Below are 13,669 nucleotides of genomic sequence, written 5' to 3'. Positions count from 1 at the left end.
TCTGCTTCCACCCTGCCGAAGTCCTGGCCCAGCCAGAGACCGCGGGACGTGTCCCTGGCGGAGGGAGCGACCCCGAAGACCTACGGGGTGCCACGGGGACAGCAGTCAGACGGGGACGCTGCTGGGGACACACCAGGGGGTCTCTGGCCGGCCTCATCTCCGCAGGGTGGGGAGGTCGGGGGTGCCTGTGCCCTATCCTGGGGACAGAGGAAGCCGGAGTCCTGCCCCTACCCCGTGCACCCGCGGCACGGCTGGTGGGGTGCTGAGCCATGCCCCTTCACACCTGCCCTCCCAGGACGGTAGCCCGCACGGAGGGTCCGCACAGTCAGCAAGGCGCTGGATCAGAGTGACCCCCAGGGGGGACGCAGATGGCCACCAGGCGCGGGAGGAGGCAGGGAGGACCTCCCCCCCGAGCCGCGGAGGGAGCAGAGCCCCGATGCTTTGCTCTCAGACTTCTGGCCTCCAGGCGGTCAGAGAACAGATTTCCATTGTTTTAAGCCCCGCGCTGGTGGCCCGTGGTCGTGGCCATCTCCGCGCTTGCACGCAAAGCTGGAGGCTCAGTGGCTTGGATGCTCCTGGACACGCACAGGAGGCGTGGACGCTGGTGCCTCCGGGCAAGAGAAGCGGACGGCCGGAGGTCGCTCTGTTCTGTGCGGGCGGCATCGCAGGACCACCTGCCCTCTCCGTGTGCAGACGGCTTTGGAGGGCGCAGACCTTTCCTGGGGGTGGCCTGAGGCAGGCCGTCCGCTCCGTGGGTTCTGACGCCCGAACGCCCGATGCAGCTGCACAGCCCAGCCAGAGCCAGCGATGGCCCGCAGTGGAGGCGGCCAACTTGTCCTCGGGAAGGGGATGTTCCGGAGAGCCCCAGGAGGAGCTCGTGTCCCCGGATCGTCGAGGGCAGTCCCTCCTTGTCGCCCCATGGGGCTGTCACCTCGGAGCAGGAGGTCTCCATGCTGTCCCCGCTCAGACAAGCTGGGGCCTCCCGTGGACCCGGGAGTGGGGGTCCGGGCTCTCTTGCCGGAGAGGAGCTTAGAGGCTTCAGGCCTCTCCGCTCTGTCACCGCCCCCAAGCAGTCCTCCCTGACTGCTAAAGCTGCACCTGTCACTGCCCGTCCTATCACCGTGCTTGTCGGGCAGGCAGTGCTGGGCTTCCAGTCCAGCTCCTGTGTGACCTTGGACCAGTTGCCTCGCATCCCCGTGCCTCTGGATTGCAGGCCCTGCCCTCGAAGTGACTCAGACAGCTAAAGAGCTCAGGACAGCACCCGCAGCAGGATGGCGGGCAAGCCCTGCGCCGTCCCGGGGGGCGGGCCTCTGTCCCAGACCGCAGCACCCCTGCCTGAAGCCGACCCACTCCTGCCCTGCTGCAGGTCCGTCCGCAGGAGTCACAGGAAACAGCTGGGAAGGTGCAGCCCCTCCAAGCCCCTGCGGGATCTGGGAAGTGGCCCAGGAATCTGGGTGACCCTGCCTGGCTCCGATGTGCGGCCAGACCCACCACTGCCCCCACGTGGACCAGCGTTTCAGGGTCCCCGTCCCAGGGCCATGCCAGGGGACACAGAGGGCGGGCCTCCCCGTGACATTGCCAGGAGTGACAGTGGGAAGGCTGTGGAAAGGGAGCAGGCACCCCAAGACAGGCGGGCAAGGAAGCCATCCCCCCCTGCCCACCCCGGGGGACCCGGGCCACCTGGGCAGTGACACAGTTGGTTTGAATTCGCAGCGAGGGAGACGCTGAGCAAAACCACGGAAAATGCGGCTCTGTGTGGTCCTCGTGCCCCCAGCCGCGCCTCCTCTCAGAACCGGGCCGGCGGCAGGCTCCGGCTGGCTCCCCAGGGCAGCAGGAAGCTGTCCAGCTCGGCGGACGACCCGCTGCCTTAATGACCGACGCGGCTGCTCAGCAGCCAGGCCGGCCGGCTGCTAATGCAAAGCCAGGCGGACAAAGCAGACCGTTAAAAAGCGACACAGAGGCTTTTGCCCGTGGCCCAGGGCGGGTGAGCCAGACGGGAGGCGAGGCGGGCGCACACTCTTGGCAGGACACCCAGCTCTCGTGTCCTTGTTAGCGGGCCACAGCGCAGGACTGGACGTTTAGGGCCTGGCGGGCAGGGAGCAGATGGGACTGAGTCACGGCCGATGAGAGGTCGCCGTCCCAGGAGAAAGTAGGTGACCCACATTGTCTGCAGAGTTTGTCCGTCCGTCCGTCCGTCCATCATTCAGTGAGCATGTACTCTGTGCCAGGTGCCGTCCGAAGTCCTAGAGACCCAGCAGAGAACCAGCGGACAAACCCGGGGCCACAAACCCAGACGCCCTCGGGGACGAGGCGATGATGCAAGCCAGCTGAGGGCACGGCGCGGCACCCGTGTGGCCGGGGAACCATGACAATGGCAGGCTGGCTGGGCCCCTCTAGGCTGTGGCTCTCGCACCTGGCAAGGCCGTGAAGCGACAGGGCGCTTGTAGAGGTGCGGGCGTCTGCTCCGCGTCCGCACGGTGTCACCGAGGCACCGAACCACAAACCGGGGGCAGGGCCACCATGGTGGGTTTTTAAGGCCCTGCCTGAGGCTGTGAGGGAAGCCTCCCTCTCCGGGGAGCTGAGGGGCCGCAGGTCCTGGCGGCCTCGCTGAGACCCTGTCCCGAGAACCCACTCCCCGAGGGCGGCTCACGGATGGAGCGTGGAGGCAACGTTCCTGGGAGACGCCGCACCCCCACGCAAGCCCGGAGGCCTTCCTGGGGCCTGGCCGGATCTTCCCACGCCCTCCCGCTTCCCCTTCACTTCGGGTCAGACACAGCCATCCACGGCTCTCACAAGGGCTCCCCCAAACCAAACCCCAGCTTGGGGTTGGCTTCCGGGGCGGCCCAGACTAGCACACTCCTGCATTACAGGCGCCGCCCGTCTCGGACCAGAGTCTGCTGGGTCCTGCAGGGCCCATGCGGTGGGCTGAGAAGGTCACAGTCCTTCCCTACACCGGCCTTGTGTCTCTGGGCAACCCTGGACCTTTCCCTGGGCCTTGCTTTCTAGAGAAACGGGAGACGCTGGGCCGGATGTTCTCCAAGCAGCTTCCAGCTCTCGGCAGGGAACCACCTGAGCTCTGGTCTCTGGCCTGGGCCCCGGGCCGTGCATGCGTGGAACCGAGGTCGGGGGGTGGGGGGCTCTAGCAGAAATGGGGAGAAGGTCTGTTCTGAGAAACAACGGCCTGCTCCGGGGACTTCCTAGTCTGTCTCCCTGGGGCCAGAAGGTGTTAGTGGGGAGCATTGCACCGTGTCCTGCCGGCCAGCACCCCAGGGCTCTCTCTTCCGCCTCAGCGCACCCTCGCCCAAACTTCCCTTGAGCACAGTTAAGTCTGTGGGACTGGCCTTCGTGCAGATCACAGGTCTGACCCCTCCCTGGCTCATCAGCAGCAAGCCAGGGTGCCCGTGCTGCCCCCAGACCCTCCCTGCTTGCCCTGTGACTTGGGCGACTTGTGACCATCCCGGTCCTTGCCAGAACCGCACCTACCAATGCCAGAGCTCTGCCCCCGAGGTTCCAAGACACCGTGGCTGCAACATGAGCCACCCGCGCTCAAACCCTGCTCGTCTGTCGTCAAAAGCATCCCAGCTTGGGTCAGGCTAGGGCGTGAGAAATACGGAAGATCAGGATGAGAGTCGGGAAGGGTGTGTGATGGGCGCAGGGGCCCGTGAGGGCCGGGGTGCGGGTCCTGGTGCCGTTGCCTGGAGGACCGTCGTGGCCACTCCCCGGGCCGGCCGTCCTGTCCTGCCTCGGTGTCCTCGTGTCCAGCTGTGAGCACCAGGACCCGGACGACACGCCAGTGGCCACCCTATGTCCCGGAGGTCATGCCTCAGTCTCCCCACGAGACTGCCTCGTGGCACAGCTCAGAGACGAGAGTCCTTCCAGGGCGGGAACCCGTGCGCCCTTTGTCATCCTCTTCTCCGCATATGAAATATAAACCAGGGGCTGCCATGGACACAGCTCGACCGAAAGGCAGCAGTCGGGGTGCAGGGGCAGAGGCTCCCTTTAAGTCCAGCTGGAGGCTTTGAAGCCGCCACGACCAGATGTGCTCCTGGCCACAGGACCGGCACTGCCCCCGAGGATGGACAGTCCCGAGCCCGTGTCTCCAGACGGCTCGTGGAGCAGTCCTCCTAGCCCCTCCTGCTGCCTGCGGACACCCCGTCCTGCGTTCAGGGGGACGGACTGTGACCCTCTCCCCACTGTGGACCAGGACCTCCGCCATCTGGCCCACTCCAGTCCAAAAGCACCCTCGAACCCCACCTGGACCTTTTGTGGACAAGGTCACCCCAGTGGATACGGTCACCACTCCAATGGTCTCTGAACTCGCTCAACCCACAGTGCGTCCTTCCAACAAATGCCACCGAAAACCCGAAGACCACGGGCCCCCGTGCTTTCTCTCATACCCACCTGCCGGCTGTCGGGGGACCCCTTACCACACCCACTAATACACAGGGCCACGGTCCCCTCTCCCGCGACCCTGCTCCGTGCACCCGTGGCCCCTACTCGGGCTGTCGCAGGGGCTCCAGCCCCACAGGCCTCCTCACGGCCTGCTCACAGCAGCAGGGGTCCGTTAACGACCTGGTCTGAGAAATTTCTCTGGAGTCTGTCCGCGGCTCACGGCCTCCCACCCGTGAGTCCCCTTCTTGAGCGCCGCTGGCCATCAGACCGGGCTCTGCTGACCCCACGGCCCAGCCTCTCCCCGAAGCCTGCCAGGAATAACCTGCCCACCGTGTCGCGTGTCTGTGCGGGCCCCAGCCCCGCGCCGGGCCAGCCTCTGATCCCCGCAGCTCTGACGGTCCTGGCGGGTCCCTCGTTCTCCTGGCGGGGAGCAGGAGCGCTTCCAGCCCCTGGGGCTTGCTCAGATCCGGTCTCTCCGCTTCCTGGAGCCTCGCTCACATCTCGGAGAGGCCGAGGACAGAGAGGCAGGCAGAGCTGGGGAGAGACCCCACACCCTCCATGGGGGAAACGGAGGCCAGCGATAATGACCGCCAGGACTTTGCCAGCATTTCTCGAACCTTCCTGCGGCTCCAGATGGGCGTTTGTCGGCTGCCCGGGACAAGAACCCGTGCCGGTGGCATCACAGAACCTTCCTGGAGGGCCCAGGGTCTTGCTGACCCGCCACCTTCAGCCCTGTGGCCGCTCCAGTGACCGTGGGCTGCGGGCCAGTGTATCCTGGTGGGATCAGCCGCTCCTGCATGAGCGTGAGGAGCGTCAGGAAGGGCTCCTCTGGGTGAACGAAGGGTATTGAAGGCACGCAGGCAGGTCCACGTCGGGGCGGGACCCGAGGAGGGTGTCTGGCACGGGTCAGGTGTCCCGGTGGCCCGTGCCTCCGCCTTGGGAGGCCCCGTGGTGGCCGGAGCGCCCACAGGACAGACCACCGGGATCCCGGGGCCATGGAGCAGGTCAGGGCGTCTACGCACCGACACGGGCGACCTTCCCAGCGCTCCGATCGGACAGAGGGTCGTGCTGGTCTCTGGGCTTCAGCTGCTCAACATCCTGGAGCCACGGACGCCCCGGGAGCTGGGCCTGCCCAAAGCGGCTTCAGTCAGTTCACACCGCCTGCTTCAGGCCTGCATCTTCACGCCTGCTTCACGCCGTCTGCATCTCAGGGGAGCCCCTGAGGAGAGGCAACAGGGGCGGGGCCTTCGTGCAGGGACGGGGACACGCACCTGCGCCCGGAGCAGGAGCCACGGGCCGAGGGGGGCTCCCCCGAGACTTCACCCAGAAGGGCTCCTGAGCTCACAGGGACGGAGACCGAAAGGGAGGCCTGACCGAGGTAGGACGGAGCCATCGGCCACTCAGCGGGTCAGAGCGCACACAGGCGCCCCGGCCTCCCGGAGCTGAGGCCCACACCTTGCCCCCTCCTCGGCCCACCTTGCGATCTCCAGTGTCAGGCCCCAACGCTTGGGACGCTGCCACACCGTGCTCGGGCCCCTGCCACATCCCGCTCGCTGCCTGCAGGGACGGCCCAGCCCTCCCCACCCACCCTGGCCCTCGACCCCCACCGGGAGCTGGCCCCCAGCACCCTGGCATGTGTCCTTACCCTGGAGAGTCTCCAGGACCCTGCATCTGTCATCCTGTCCCGGCCACCACTCGCGCTCGCCCCACAGAAGCTGCTGGAGGCCCCCAAGCTGGATGGCCAAGGCCACCGATGACTCTGTTGGCTCAGAGGTCACTCTTTCCATTTGGGCCTCGGAAGTTACAGCCTCAGGGCCTGGCTGCCCTGCGCGCCCGACCTGCAGGGAGCCGCCCCCCGCCACCCCGGAGCGCATGAGCGCCTCGGGCCAGGAGGCCAGGCGCAGGGGCCCCGTGCCCCGGGAGGAGGGCCTGGACAGCGTGGCCCATGCTGGCAGCGGCAGCTGTGAGCCAGTCTTCAGGGCTGACCTCTCCGGCCTGGGGTTGTGTTGCTCCTAAGTGCGGGAAACCCAAACCTCCCTGGGAGTCCGCGTGGGGACTCCAGGGTTGGAAGCCAGGGTGTGGGGCAGGCCGCCTGTCCCGGCCAGGCCACTCCCGCCCCAGAGCACTCACCTGTGCGGGCACATCTGCGCCCTCCCCCTGCCTCCAGAGACGGGGCAGATGTCTGAGGGGCCCAGGTAGAGACCAGTGGTCAGGGCAGGGGTTAGGAAAGAGGACCAGGGCCCCGAACTGGGCACCCACCTGGCCTGTGCAGGGGGTGGCCTCCAGAGGCTGGACCCAAGCTAGGGCCCCACCCTCCAGTCCTAAGAGGGGGCAACTGTGAAGGCCGCTGGGGACACAGAGGCCTGGGAGTCCCCATCCTCTGTTAGGGGAAGTCACGGGGAAGGACTACCTGACTGTGGAGATCAGGGCAGTCCCACTGGGCAAGGCAAAGAACAGGCCCCTGGGTCCCAGCCTCCGTCACCCGCTGCCGATAGATCAGAGTGTCCTGGGGGTAGTCAGCGACGCATCCCTGGCCTCCCGAAGAACAAGCCAGCAGGCTCCTGGCCTCTGTCCGCGCCCCCAAGACAAGCACACTCAGAAAGGAGCCGGGATCAGCATAGCAGGGAGCCGGGTGGGTGAGGAGGGGGGCTTTGGTGGGGACTGGGGTGTTGGGCGCTCTGGAGGACCCAAGCACCCTCAGCAGGGGTGGTCTCCAAGGTTGGCGATGCTGGCAGACAGCGCTGCCGCTGCGGGGGCAGATGGAGGGGCTCCGAGTCGTTCCCCCACCCCAGGGTGGGGCCGAGGAAGTGACTTCACCCCACAGCAGGGACCCAGAAGGCTTGGGCATGAGCAGGACCCCAGGGCGGGCTCTCTTGGGACCGGCAGGGGGATGCGGGGCCGGAGCACAGAGAAGGGAACTAGTAACACGCGATCCGTCGGCTAGGGCAGGCAAGGGTCCGGTCCGCTGTCACAAAGGGCCACAGGTTGGGCGGTCTGGGTCCCGACATCTCTGTCTCGCAGTGCTGGAGGCCAGAGTCCTTCCCAGGGCCCTGCTCCAGGCTTTTCCAGCCTCTGGGAGCCCCAGACACTCCTGGCAGCCTCTGGGAGCCCCAGACACTCCTGGCAGGTGGCATGTTCTCCCTGCCTTCACATCACCGTCCCTCTGTGTGTGTCTGTCTCTCTGTCCAAATGTCCCTTTCTCTAAGGACATCAAATCGGATTAGGGTCATTCTAATGGCTTCATCTTAACCTGGCCATCTGTGAAGATCTTGTTTCCAATTAAAGTCCCATCCACAGGTACCGGGTTAGGACGCCAGCATCTGGGCAGGGGGCGGGGACACAGTTTAGCCCATGCCCTGGGGGCAGACGGGGGGAGGCTGCCAGACCATCCGTGGTCGGGGACAGGGGTCTGCTGGGCTGGGGTTGCCTCTCCCCACAGCCCCGTGCAAGCATCACCCTGCATCTCATTTGACGAGCTGGAAATGTAATAGCGGCTACTTGGATTTCTCCATCAGGGCCTGGAAAGGACGAGCACATCCCCCCGCCCCCCCACCCCCCGTGTGACGCTGAGCCGGTTCAAGCAGGCACACTGCCAGGCTGAGCGCTAAGATCAAGGCTCTTTCCCCGCCTTGGGAACATGCATAATCATTTCCCGTCTTCTCCATCTGGCCAAACACAGCCTCGAACGTTCTGACGAGGAGCCAAGGGGCAGATTCTCCTCGGTTTCCTCCGGGGGTCGAGCTTTCTAGAACTGGGGGAAGGAGCCACTGAAACACGGTAGGGCCAGCACTGCCTTGGACATATTTTATTGTTTTAATATAGAAATCAGTGCCTTTAAAAGGGGGGCTGCAGATCTCACAGCGTGCCCCTTTCATGGATAATCGGTAAGCGCCTGAAAAATTATATTTCTAATTCCTCCCAAGACCCGTCATGAAAAAGCTCATTATAGCTGTGGGGCTTTCCTGCAGGGTTTGCCCATGACACCTGGAGGGCCCCAGGGATGTGCGCAGCTCCTTTCAAGGCAGCCTCAGCCTTGACAGCTCAAAGGAACGTGCCCGCTGGCGATGTCCGTCCGCACGCACCCGTAGAGGCACCTCTCCCATCTGGAGGCCATGAAGAGCGAGGTCTGTCCTCCCATCTGGCTTGGGACAGTTTCGGCAGTACACGGTGGGGTCCCGTTGTCCAGCGCAGAGCAGATAAAGGAGGGGAGAGCCCGCAGGTCAGGCCGAACCATCTGGAAACCCCTGGCTGCAGACAGATGGCTGAGGGCAATTGTCCCTCCCTGTCCCCGTGCCTTGTCACCTCCTGAGCCCAGGTGTCTGTCCTCCATGGCCTTGTCCCCGCTCTGGACAATCCTTGGCTGTTAAATGTCTCAAGAAGGCCAGGGGATGAACTTGCTGCTGGGCAAAACAGTCTCTCCATCTGGGGTTTATTAGAAAGAGCTCTGACACTTGACGGAGGGGTACGGAGTGGAAAGTCTAAGGGGAGCCAGACTTGTAAACTCTGAAACTGGGGAGGCACAGGGCCGGGCAGGGGGTGGCCAGCATTGGCACGGGCGGTAGGCTGACTCGAGGTCAGAAAGCAACCGCCAGCCTCTGCTTCCTGATTCCACACCTGGTGCAACTCAGCCTCAGCTCAGCAAACAAATGCTCGGCTAACGACTGCCTGCTGTTTGCTGGCAGATTCTGGGAGGAAAAGGGGAAGGAAAGCTGAGCCCAGGCACTTGGGAAGCATGTGGTGGAGACTTCGTGGTTATGTCAGCACAGGAGAGAGCCGCTTTACATCAGGCTAAGCTAATCCTGGAGGCAACCAGACAGTGGACAGTGGATGTGGAAAAGACTGCTGGTTCCCTACACCCTTTCCATCCTTTTCCATCAGTAATAAGGAGCCCAGCTTTTGGCTGGATACATTGTATGCCGATAAAAGACGACACCCCCACACTATGGTTTGACTGAGTAAGGAATGCCTTCTTGGCTGGAATGCAGAGGTGATGACTATCTCTCAAGCAGCCATTCTGGACCATGAGGTATCACGGTCAGGACAAAGCAACGTGGAAGAAGTCTGAATCCCAGCTCTTACCTGAGCACATTGTAATGGAAACCCCTCAGCATAGCTAGGAACTTTCCTGTCTTCTCTTGCAGTTGGGTGTGACCGTGTGCCTAAAGTTCGGCCAGCGTCTGAAGCAGATGTGTTATACGCAGCTTTCAGAAGCGTCCTTAAACAGCAGGGCCATGCACTCTGCTATGGACTGCAATTTGTCCCCCTCCTCAAATTCACGTGTCAAAATCCTAACCCCCGTGGGACGATATTTGGTTGGGGGATCTTTGGGAAGATTCTGGGTTTAGATGAGGTCATGAGTGTTGGTCCCAGGATGGGATTAGTGTCCTTTCAAGAAGAGACTGGTTCTCTCTGTGCCACGTGAGGACATGGCGAGAAGGCAGCCGTCTGCAAGCCAGGGAGAGAGGCTCCACCACGAGCTGCCAGTGAGGCACCCTGATCTCTGACTTGCTGCCTCTGGAAGTGTGAAAAATAAATGTCTGTTCTTACGGTGCCCGAGCTGACCGAGGCACCCTCCTTCATTCTGCCCGTCCAGCTGGGGGGGACGCCCAAGCAGGTGGCGTGGGAGGGAACGTGCTGATGATGGAGCCGTTAAGGACCCAGATGCTGATCTGTCTGGGCCAGGTCGCTCCCTACGATTATCTCGGATTTGCGATGTACTGCAGGACAGAACAGATATACAAACCCTGGGCCTGAATATGGCTTTTCTAATGAAAAAAAAAAACCAAAAAAAAACTGAGTAATTATTTTGCCTGAAGATTCTCACTCCATGGGCTAATAGGCATTTTCCTTGTTCTCACGTTCCCAGGTTAGGCGGGTGTCCCTGAGGTTCTCTAACAGATTCTCATTCACACGGTGGCTTCAAACAACGGGACTGTGCACGCTGTCACCTGTGATCAAGGTGTCCCCGTGCCGGGCTTCCTCCAGAGGCTGCAGGGGAGGAGGCCTCCTGCCTTGCCTGGCGTCCGGAGGCTGCAGCCGTCCCGCGGCTGTGGTGGCATAGCCCGACTTCAGCCTCTGGGCCTGTCCCTGTGTGTCCCTATAGGCACATTTACCAGACTGAGGGCCCACCCAGAAAACCCAGGGTGGTCTCATGTCGAGATCCTCCCATTAATTACGCCTGCAAAGACCCCTTCCCCACAGAACTTCCCATTGAAAGATTCCAGGACTCTGACACCCCCAAACCTTCCCGCGGGACTCTCCTGGGCCTGTCACCGTGGGGATTGCAAACAAAACATGAACGGGCTTACAGAGGCCATCGAGAATAAATAAGATGGAAACTGAGAGGGAGGCAAACCATAAGAGACGTTAAGTCTAGGGAACCAACTGAGGGTCGCTGGGGGGAGGGGAGGGGAGGGGGTGAGTTGGGGACGGGCGTTCAGGAGGGCCCGGGATGTGACGAGCACTGGGTGTCGTATACAGCTGCCAAATCACTGACCTCTACCTCTGAGACAGATAAAAAACAATAAAATTTAAATTTAAAATTTAAAAAAAGAACCACTCACTAGAGTCCGATAACTCTGAAGGTAATCAAGTAAGTACTCATGTTGGGACAGGGCCCGAGTCAGAGTTAAGCCTCTAAAGGATACCACCATAAAGAAAATACTTAATTCTCAATTGACGAAATTGAGAAAACCCTGAGAGGGTTGAAATTGAGAGAACCTCCTGTCCTCAGCTCGGCAGCCTCTTGGCCTGGCGGGCCCGGGTGTCACCTGGGGCCCCTCGCCCGGATCCTGCTTCCTATCTCGGCTGATCTTGTGGTACCAAAGAGAACTTGCACGTATTTCAAAAACAACTCAGCGCAAGACTCTGCTCTCCCCAGAAGCCTCTCCCGGGCACCCAGCCACACGGCCCGCCTCCAGGCCTCCACATCCTGCCGGCTCCTGGGCCCGACCCTCCACGCCGAGGGCCCCTTTCTCTCGTACCCCCTGCAAGCAGAATTCCCCCCAGACGTCCAGCTGCAGAGCTGTAGGGGAACCCCCAGAGGCAGCAGCAGCAGGAAGCGAAACCACGCCGGGGTCACAGCCCCCCCAGCCCAGGGAAGCCGGGCCCCGGCACTGCGGCAGCCTGCCCCGTCTCAGGCCCGAGGGATGGGGTCTCAAAATGACCCTAGGGAGACCCAGAGCAGGTGGAATGGAGAAGAGCCGAGAACGCCCGCCCAGGTTCCTCAGAGGAGGACAAGGGTGGGGGGAAGCAGTCCTCCATCCAGGAGGTCGTGCTGCAACCAGAGGACAGCGTGATGGGGTCATTTGTAGGCCGTTAGGGCCCGAGCGACGTGCCCAGGACAGAGACACGCTCGGCCTCAGCCACGGCCGGGAACAGAGCCGCTGCCATGCTGGGGAAGGCCCGGGGCCGCGGGCTGCAGGCTCCCAGCCCTGTCCTCCCTGAAGGCGCTGGTCCTCCGACTGCCCTCTGACCCACCCAGCCCCCCTTGGCCGGGGCACCCCTGGGGGAGGCTGAGGGAAGTGGCCACTGCCTTCGGGGGGAGGCTGTGTTCACACACCAAGACTTCGGGGGATCCGTGTGGCCCCTCCCCGTCCACACCTGCACCCGGGACCCCCTTGGCAGCAAGAGTCCCGTGTGGATCAGCCTGGCGCTTCCGCCTGCGCGATGGCTCCCGCCCCGCTGGCTCACCCTGTTCCTGTCGCTCTTGGCACTCTGGCCCGCGGTCGGCCTCCCTGCTGCTTGGTCTGCAGATCCCCGGGGCAGGAAAGGGCTCCTGCCCGCTGTTGAGCGGGGCCGGGCTGGCAGGAGAACTGGGGGCACAGAGACATGTCCCCTCCCTGTGCCAGCCCCCCGCCAGGTAAGAGTCCCGCCGCCCACGCTCTGTCCTTCCCAGGCAGGAGGAGAACCAGCACCCTAGCGGGTGGAAGGACCTCTCAGAAATGGGCCCCCGGCTTCAGAGGAGGATGAAGAGAAGGGAGAGAGACAGACCGCCTTGGGGGAGGGGACCTGAGCTCCCACAGGGCAGCCACCTTCCCCGCCCCCGCACATGCAGCGGGTCAGACCCAGAAGGGGGACACAGACTCCTCACAAAGCCAGGGGAGCGGGGGATCCCTCCGGAAGGGCTCGTCTTTTGACAGGCTTTGCAGCCCCTCCCCGATATCCTTGACACCGGCCCTGATGCCTACAGGTCAGGTTGGTTTAGGTCATGGCTTCCCGTCCAAGGCAATGAGCAGCTGGGGCCGGAGAATTCTTTGCTGGGGGCCGTCCTGTGGGGTGGAAGATGCTGAGCACGGTCCCTGCCTCCGCCCACCAGATGCTAAGGGCAGCCCCCAAAGCTGGGACAGCCACAGTGTCTGCAGACTTTGCCAAGCGTCCCTCTGCATCCAGACCGCCTGTCAAGAGGGCTGAGAAAGGGGAACGAGGCTTCCAGGTGCTCCTTCAGACCTGGAGTCTGCAGGTTCTGGGATGTGGGGAGGGGCTCGTGCGCAAAGGCAGCTGGAAGGACCGGGAGGGAGAAGCGGAGTGGACGGTGGGGAAGCAGGTCGGAACAGAAGACTGCGGCAAACCCACCTCCCCCAACAATGGAGAAGTGACCGAAATAGTTCCCAAAACATTTGCATAGAATAGTTTGCATGTGACTGACCCAAGCTTTTGGAACATGAAAATTCTTGGTGTCTCACGGGTAAAAGAAACGCTTTGTGAGGCGAAGCTGGGGTGGGGGGTGTTGAGTCCAGCGCAGGAAAAGGACTCAGCGCTTCCTGGAGCCAAGTGGGGAGGGAAGGGGGTGCCCGCCCCGACTGCCCATCCCAGCCCTCCCACCTGCGGCTTCCACCGGGCAGCATCAGTGTGCATGTGTGCGTGTTTGCGTGGGCACACGTGAGTGCGTGTGCCTGTGTGTGTGCATGTGTGCGTGTGCGTGTGTGTGTGGACATGCGTGTGTGGGTTTGTGTGTAGGGTGGCTAGAGGTCAGCTAAAGAGGTGAGTGAGTTAACATAAAATGGGGAAGTGTTTGAATCAGTGAGGAATATTTGCATTATTAAAAATGAGAGATTTAATGTAAATAGATACCTACTTGGGAAGAGCCGGTCTCCCTCCCCGCGATGGAAGGGCAGTGCCCAGGCGAGAGACTTGCTGCTCCGGGGCACCCCGCTGTCACTTCCCCGTCCTGGCCGCGTGCCCCTCCCCCATGGGGCAGCAGCCAGCGATGGTCCGCCTGGAGGCCGGTGCCCAAGACGTCCTCAACACCAAGCACTATCGCTAGCTAGCTGCTTAT

The 13,669-nt window shown here is 62.8% G+C and overlaps 1 protein-coding gene across 5 annotated transcripts; it reads right to left on the bottom strand.

Moving 5' to 3' along the window:
• Positions 1–8,192: 8,192 nt before the first annotated feature.
• On the bottom strand, positions 8,193–12,892 carry LOC123939739. Of its 5 annotated transcripts, none has more exons than XM_046001555.1 (4): positions 12,085–12,892; positions 10,341–10,489; positions 9,472–9,569; positions 8,193–9,077 (listed from the first exon to the last, which is right to left on the bottom strand). In XM_046001555.1, the coding sequence occupies exons 1-4, from the start codon at positions 12,222–12,224 to the stop codon at positions 8,967–8,969; spliced, it is 498 nt and encodes a 165-aa protein (XP_045857511.1). In that variant the 5' UTR covers positions 12,225–12,892; the 3' UTR covers positions 8,193–8,966. The 5 variants fall into 5 exon arrangements, 4 of the variants coding, with proteins under 4 accessions (XP_045857511.1, XP_045857509.1, XP_045857510.1 ...); XM_046001553.1 differs by having other exon boundaries at positions 8,193–8,814; XM_046001554.1 differs by having other exon boundaries at positions 8,193–8,640.
• Positions 12,893–13,669: the final 777 nt, after the last annotated feature.

Source organism: Meles meles, chromosome 4, assembly GCF_922984935.1.
Source record: "Meles meles chromosome 4, mMelMel3.1 paternal haplotype, whole genome shotgun sequence".
Taxonomy (NCBI): domain Eukaryota; kingdom Metazoa; phylum Chordata; class Mammalia; order Carnivora; family Mustelidae; genus Meles; species Meles meles.
This window is presented reverse-complemented; position numbering and strand designations above follow the sequence as displayed.